The 8,122-nt window shown below is 42.8% G+C and overlaps 1 protein-coding gene across 3 annotated transcripts in view; it reads right to left on the bottom strand.

Annotated features, from left to right (window-relative positions):
- Nucleotides 1–243: 243 nt before the first annotated feature.
- Nucleotides 244–8,122, bottom strand: part of LOC117871126 (gap junction beta-6 protein) — an 80,254-nt gene continuing 72,375 nt past the window's right edge. For all 3 annotated transcript variants that reach the window (XM_034758784.1, XM_034758782.1, XM_034758783.1), the window contains one exon: nt 244–3,207. In XM_034758784.1, the coding sequence (XP_034614675.1) occupies nt 2,394–3,185 (792 nt within the window). In that variant the 5' untranslated portion in view covers nt 3,186–3,207 and the 3' untranslated portion in view covers nt 244–2,393. The remainder of the gene's footprint in view (nt 3,208–8,122) is intronic.

The following is an 8,122-nucleotide window of genomic DNA, read 5'->3' as shown; positions in this document are numbered from 1 at the left end:
CCCAAGCACCTGCTTGGTAAGCTGGTGCCTGGAGCCGGCCCTGTCCCAGTGGCCGCGGTTCGCCATTCCCAGCCAACGGAGCTTTTTTGTTTAACATGTTGGTGTATGCACAGAGGAATTTCCACCAGACAGACAGAATTTGGCTGTAGGGTTTGTATTGTTTTTAAGTTTAACTGAAGTATTTGAAAGCAGGGAAAGTGAAATAACTCAGCGTGTAAAAATCAAGGTTCACCAAGTGCTATAGGTCATCGGCAAAACACTCACATATAAACTTTCACTCCATTGCACAAGGTTACAGTGTTTGTTTTTTATTCAGAAGACCTCGTTAAGATTTTTTCTTTATACTAGCTGAGACTTTTCTTCATGCTAATTCCATCCAGATAGCTCCTACTTTCATACCATTTTGTCATTTTCAGTCTACAATTTAAAAAACCAAAATGGTTCCATGACTATCTACAGTACAAGAAAGAATTCATTTGAGAAACAAACAGAAGATAAAGGTTATTTTCATAATAGTTATGATTTTATAACATTGGCAGTATGCAATGTAAAATGTTAATGGAATTATTTACAGAAGGTCTGCTAAATGTTTAAAGTTGATATTCTTTATTAAAATGGTATTGGAGGTTACATCTGCTTTTCTGGTAAAAACAAAAACAAAAACAAAAAAAAAACCATACTACTCAATCATACACTATCACACTCTAAATAACATGGAATTTCAGACCTTACAAAAATACTTGTGAATGCATAACTAAGGTAAGTAAAAACATCTTGTAATACTAGAATATCTTGCCTGGAAAAAAAGTTTGTTCTTATTGCTCTTAAATGTATAGTTTTCAGGACTCAAATATGCATAAAGGGCTAGCTTCACAAAGGGACACAGGTGCTTTTGACCAATCACAAAAGCACCATTCAGCTACTGCTTAACCCTGAAGGTGCCTAGATATTCACCTGACTCCACCTCATAGCTAATGAGCTGCTTGGAGCCCTACCTTACACCTAAGGCATAGCAGAATTTTCAAACTAGGTGTTTCCCTGCCCATCTCTCCAGAGACCAATTTGGTAAGCACGCCCAGAACATGTCTAACCTGCACAAGAGTCAGTCAGGAATTCTGGGGCCTGACTGGCAAGTGTGCACCCCTCCAAATACCCAATAGACCAGTGGTTAGGGCACTCACCTGGAATGTCAGAGACCTGTTTTAAATCAGTGTGGAGTAGTGATGTGGAGCAGGGACTGAAACCCAGCTCTCCCATGTCCAGTAAGAATGCCCTAGCCACCAGGCTATTGGGTATTTGGGGATGAGTCGCCGTCTACAAGATATTCACTTCTCCCAACAAGATTACTATTATTGTTAACACTTCAGTTTCATAGAACACTTTTCATCTTCAAAGTACAACAAATGGCCACCTTCCGTAGCGCTGTCAGTGTAGACACTAATGCAATAGGAGGGGATCTCCCGTCACTGTAGTTAATTCACCTCTTTGACAGGCGATAGTATTCTTCCGTTGACCTAGCGCTATCTACACCAGGATTAAGTCAGCTTAACTATTTGGATTTTTCATACCCCTGAGCGACATAGCTGGGTCAACATAACTTTTTAGTGTAGACCAGGCCTCAGTCTCTCTTCTTGAAACAGGTCCCTTTTGTATAAATAATCAGTAGGCCCATGAGAGATTGATTCTACAGCCCACTGGTGAGGATGTTTACCTGATCAGGTCTCTCACCTTTCAGGGGACATCAGGCAGAGCAGGGATTTAAAAATAAACAGGTCTCCCATGTCCCAGGTGAGTGCCTTAACCCTGCTGGGCAATTGGCTATAATGGGTTCTGTCTTGCTCTCATGATGAAAAAGGTCTGACCTGGCTTAGGCACCTAACTCCAGGAGAGGGTTCAGGGCCAAGAATCCCAAATGGAGGTAGGGTCCAAATCCCCAAAGGTGCTTAGGCACCAAAGCCCTGCCCTTTTCCTCTGCATTTCACATCTGACTAGCTTAGGCAGCTCCCTGCTCAGCATTCAGGCTTCTGAGAATCCTCTTCTTGGTCACCTAACTCTCCCTATGCACTGTGAATTGCACTGGCACCAGGGTCCCTAGGTGTTGCCTAACTCCTAAGTCCCTTCTGTGAGTCTAGCCCGGAGGTACTAGTGAGTTTCCGCTGGTCATAGTTGCCTTGTTAAGGATATTCTTATGGAGACAGTTTCCTATTTAATCCTTGTATACTGTTCACATTTTTATGCTGCTTTGACTCTTTTGAACTAGGTATTTAATTCCCACCTGACATTACATATTAAACCTTCACCCCACTTTATTGTTTAATGTAGCTGATTTCATTTGCAGCTTTGTAAGAGGAATATTCACTCCACACCGAGTGACTCCTCACATTTGCATCACCTTAGCTGCTTGGAAATCCTGAGACTGTGTTGTGACAGCTATCAGATATTAGTTCATTCATTTCATTTTGTTTAGTTTCCTCTTTAGTCTCATGGTTGGGGTGATGTCTTGGAGATGGTGCTCTTTGAGACTTTTTGAGGAAAACTTTTATCAGCAGATAGCAGAATTCAGCCACGTTTAACAAAATGCAAATACCAGACACAGCGATCATGAAAATAGTAAACACTGTCTTTTCAGTGGGTCGAGAAACAAAACAGTCCACTGTGTTGGGACAAGGCCACGCATTGCACTTCACTAGGCGTGGCATTCGGAAGCCATTGTACATGAAGTAAAACGCATACATAAAGAGGGCTTCAAAGATCATTCTGAAGAATATGCTGCTGGTGTAGGTCCACCACAAGGGACCCTGAATATGAAATCTTTGTGATTTTATTTCTTCAATGTCTTTATATTCACAGGTTTGCCCTCCCTTTCTGAACTGCTTTTTCTTCTCGTGCCTTCTGTACGCAACATGCATGGCCACCAGAAGTGCAGGAGTCGAGACAAAGATGAGCTGAAGGGCCCACAGTCTAATGTGAGAGATGGGGAAGAAGTGGTCATAGCAAACATTTTTGCATCCCGGTTGCAGAGTGTTGCAGACAAAATCATTTTGTTCGTCTCCCCAGACTTCCTCTGCAGCCACCACAAGGATCATAACACGGAAAATGAACATGACGGTGAGCCAGATCTTTCCGATACTGGTGGAGTGTTTGTTTACACCTCCTAAAATGGCCTGCAATGTTCCCCAGTCCATTGTCTCGTTTGAATCCTTTGACCTAAAAAGACAAAATGAATACACCAAATGATTCTAAATCATGGATTAGGAAATCAATGCCATAAAACTTGTGATATAAGACATACAATGGCAGAATATTTATGGGCTGTCCCAGGTTGAAGTGTCATTAGAGGAGGTTTAGGAACAAATTTATAAACTAAACAGTAAGAAGTCACCAGGACCAGATGGTATTCACCCAAGAGTTCTGAAGGAACGCAAATGTGAAATTGCAGAACTACTAACCGTAGTCTGTAACCTATCATTTAAATCAGCTTCTGTACCAAATGACTGGAGGATAGCTAATGTGAAGCCAATTTTTAAAAAGGGCTCCAGAGGTGATCCCGGCAATTACAGGCCGGTAAGCCTGACTTCAGTATTGGGCAAACTGGTTGAAACTATAGTAAAGAACAAAATTGTCAGACACATAGATGAACATATTTTGTTGGAGAAGAATTAACATGATTTTTGCAAAGGGAAATCATGCCTCACCAATCTACTAGAATTCTTTGAGGGGGTCAACAAGCATGTGGACAAGGGGGATCCAGTGGATATAGTGTAGTTAGCTTTTCAGAAAGCCTTTGACAAGGTCCCTCACCAAAGGCTCTTAAGAAAAGTAAGCTGTCATGGGATAAGAGGCAAGGTCCTCTCATGGATTGGTAACAGGGTAAAAGATAGGAAACAAAGGGAAGGAATAAATGGTCAGTTTTCAGAATAGAGAGAGGTAAACAGTGGTGTCCCCCAGAGGTCTGCACTGGGACCAGTCCTATTCAACATATTCATAAATGATCTGGAAAAAGGGATAAGCAGTGAGGTGGCAAAATTTGCAAATGGTACAAAACTAGTCAACATAGTTAAGTCCCCAGCAGACTGCAAAGAGTTACAAAAGAATCTCTCAAAACTTGGTGACTGGGCAACAAAATGGCAGATGAAATTCAATGTTGATAAATGCAAAGTAATGCACATTGGAAAACATAATCCCAACTATATAAAATGATGGGGTCTAAATTAGCTGTTACCACTCAAGAAAAAGATCTTGGAATCATTGTGGATAATTCTCTGAAAACATCCTCTCAATGTACAGTGGCAGTCAAAAAAGCTAACAGAATGTTGGGCATCATTAAGAAAGGGATAGACAATAAGACAGAAAATATCATATTGCCTCTATATAAATCCATGGTATGCCCACATCTTGAATACTGCGTGCAGATGTGGTCACCCCATCTCAAAAAAGATATATTGGAATCGAAAAAGGTTCAGAAAAGGGCAACAAAAATAATTAGGGGTATGGAACAGCTTCCGTATGAGAAGAGATTAGCAAGACTGGGACTTTTCAGCTTGGAACAGAGATGACTAAGGGGGGGATATTATAGAGGTCTATAAAATCATGACTGGTGTTGAGAAAGTAAATAAGGAAGTGATATTTACTCCTTCTCATAACACATGAACTAGGGGTTACCAAATGAAATTAATAGGCAGCAGGTTTAAAAAAACAAAAACAAAAAAAAAAGTATTTCTTCACACAAGACACAGTCAACCTGTGGAACTCTTTTCCAGAGGATGTTGTGAAGGCCAAGACTATAACAGGGTTCAAAAAAGAACTAGATAAATTCATGGAGGATAGGTCCATCAATGGCTATTAGCCAGGATGGGCAGGGATGGCGTCCCTAGCCTCTGTTTGCAAGAAGCTGGGAATGGGCAACAGGGGATGGATCACTTGATGATTACCTGTTTTGTTCATTTCCTCTGGGACACCTGGTATTGGCATCTGTCAGAAGACAGGATACTGGGGCTAGATGGACTTTTGGTTTGACCCACTATGGCCGTTCTTATGTTCTAGGGGTTTAGCCTGGTGTCCTGCGCCCAACTTTCCCCCTGCTGTGCAAAGTGCTATCCACTTGGCTGCCAACCTCCCTTCATTTAAGTGCAGCACATAAAGCTCCGGGCAAATTTTATCTCATAGGATCCTCCAAAGCACCATATAAATGTATGATATTATGCTATAAACTTCAATCAACCAGAGATCTCAGGGGACATCCAAAGTAACTGGGGTTTCAGATAATCAGGGGAGCTGGCTTAGAAGAATTTGAAGTTTGTGACCCTGAGCAGGGACTTCAAAGCCTGTTGGCCAGTATCCTCAGAGAGGCTAGCCAGTTCTGCAACTATGAGCGAAAGGTTTTTTGCCATTCTGTGCTATTGAGCTTTTTAGCCAGAAGCATCTTCATGTCCTGCTGAGTCAGCCAGCCACCAGGAAAGCCAACCAGCTCCATTAACGAATATCACTAAGCTGATAAGTGTCATATCACAAACACTAACATCAAGAACTTTTCAAACAATGAGCTTCCAATAGGTGAGGTTGAGATAAACGAGATAGTGTTGTATGGATTATGCCCTTTTGTCTCCGTACAGAAGCATTGCAATAGATTATGGGAACTGAGGGGGGGAGGGGAATAAAAATAAATAACCAGAATGGAGTTGTCCTTACATAGAATTTTGTCTACTATTCCTCTCCTTCACTGATTTACAGAAATTTCGTTTGAAGTCATGGTTAGCAATTAACTTAATTCACTTATTTTTTACAGGATAAAAAGACACATTAGAAACTGAAGAATACTGTTTTGTCAGTAAGAACCCTAGAAACATTTTGATCTGTAAATGCTGGGGGAGCAGGACTAGCACCAAACCTAGCTTGAAATGAATTTTCATTGAGCTGGAGAGAAAGTTTTGAATTTGGTGTACATTCAATTTTCTCCAGAAATTTTTCTCCATAGCCTTGAAGGAAATGGGTGAGGACTGCCTGTACAGGGCTATTGGTTTTTATAGAGATTATTTTCATTATCTTAATACCTCCTAGAATAGGAAGACCCCAGAAAAAACAAGCAGACAAACAAACGAACCAGAACAAAACATTCCACAAAGCTTGCTTACTAGTCTTCCCCTCCCCCCCATCCCCCCATCAGGCATCATCCTTTGAAGTTCTCACTCCAATGTTTTCTCTTGGCTCTGACATTTCTATACCAAGAGAATTTTCTGATGTTGGTTTTGCTTTTTTTAAAAAAATATGGTGTTGAGTGTTTCTAGACTGTCAGCTCTCCAAGTCAGTCTTTCTTTTTGTTTAGTATCATTTACAGCACCAAACATACTGTGGAATGGGTCAGTAGAAATGTCAATCATAGGACTGACTTGAAAGTGACGATTCTTATCAGTGAAACATTTCAAAGTTTCTAAAAAAAATTTTATTTTGATACAAGTGACACTCTGGTCACTTGGGCTAGAACACAGGAGACCCAAATTCAAGTCTCTGCTCAATTCTGCTTGAACCTGGGCCTCCCATTTCCCAGGCCAGTGCCCCAACTGCTGGGCTGCAATATTTGTCTCTGACAAAGTTGTTGCATCTGACCTGGTTTCACAAAACATTGTGGTTTTGATCAGGGCCGGCTCTAGGCACCAGCAAAACAAGCTGGTGCTTGGGGCGGCACATTTTTAGGGGCGGCATGGCCGGCGCCAGAATGCCGCCCCTAAAAATTTGCCCCGGCCGCCCTAGCTCACCTCCACTGCTGCTGTTTCGCGCGCCAAGGCGGCTCGGGGTCTCCCCCTCCCTCCCAGGCTCTCAAACCTGGGAGGGAGGGGGAGATCCCGAGCGGCCGCGGCGCGCGAAACAGCTGTTTCACATGCCGCTGCTCCCCCTCCCTCCCTCCTAGGCTTGAGAGCCTGGGGGGAGGAGGCAGGGCTGGGGATTTGGGGAAGGGGCGGAGTTGAGGCGGGGCCAGGGGTGGTTAAAGAACCGGGGGTGGCCAAAATGGTTTTTGCTTTGGGCGGCAAAAATCCTAGAGCCGGCCCTGGTTTTGATGAAACAGCGTTTTCCATCAGAAAATCGATTTCATTGAACAATTTCTGACCAGCTCAAGTGCATACAAATAGCAGAGAACTTCTAGCTATATATATCACACGTAACAACACCTTATTAGAATCACTGGTTCAGAGATCCATGGGCACTAGGACAAAACCTTAGTGCCAACATCCAACAAAGATCGTTAACCCTGATTTAGATATTAAAAGGTCCTGGTTTACCCAGGAGCGCCACTAGTTTTTCTGCTGCCCTAGGCGGCGGAAGGTCCTGCCCCGAAATGCCACCCCCCACAGAGGCGGCGGAAGGTCCCGCCGACAAAATGTCGCCGCCCCCCAAATTGTAGTGCCCTAGGCGACCGCCTAGGTCGCCTAATGGGTTGTGCCAGCCCTGGGTTGACCAGGAAACCAACACAGAAGAAATACTATCAAAAGAATGACAGTCACTCCAACTGCAAGTAGGAGAAAATGCTAGATTTCAAACAAAGTGGGTGGCAATATGCCAACGTAACAGCTATACCATCTGCACCAAGGTTTACAGGTCACAGCCGCCCTGGACGGTCAGAAAGCACTTGACAAAACCAAAGAGGACTACAGCTTCATTTCTTGAGGATGTTCAGGATGCTGTGGATAATCTCATGCACTGACAGAAATAACCATCTAGTCACTGGCAAGGAAAGGACAACAGGAGCAGCAAACACAGGTTCACTGTAGCAAATAAACTTGTGACTGAACAGGGCATGGCAGAAGGAATGTCTGAACAAGGAGCAACCATGTGATCAGTGAGCCAATGAGATTCAGAGATTCTAGTCCAATAACCTAGATCTCTCCTTTAGCAATTTCTTCTAGTTTGGATTTCACTAGTTGGCTGTGTTCCTGTCAAGTGGATATTAAACATGTGCTTTTAAAAAAATAAATAAAAAGGAAGATAAAACAAGAGCTACTGGCTTGGTGGATACTGACTGTCCTGTAAAATGGCTAAAATCTTTTGTAACTTTGACCCAGGGTCACATGGCATGGGCCAGGAAATAAGGCTCAGTCTCTTACCAGCAATCTTCTGTGTCACACCTTTA

Source organism: Trachemys scripta, chromosome 1 (genome assembly GCF_013100865.1).
Source record: "Trachemys scripta elegans isolate TJP31775 chromosome 1, CAS_Tse_1.0, whole genome shotgun sequence".
NCBI classification, from domain to species: domain Eukaryota; kingdom Metazoa; phylum Chordata; order Testudines; family Emydidae; genus Trachemys; species Trachemys scripta.
Note: the sequence above shows the minus strand (reverse complement) of the source record. Positions and strands in the feature narration are given on the sequence as shown.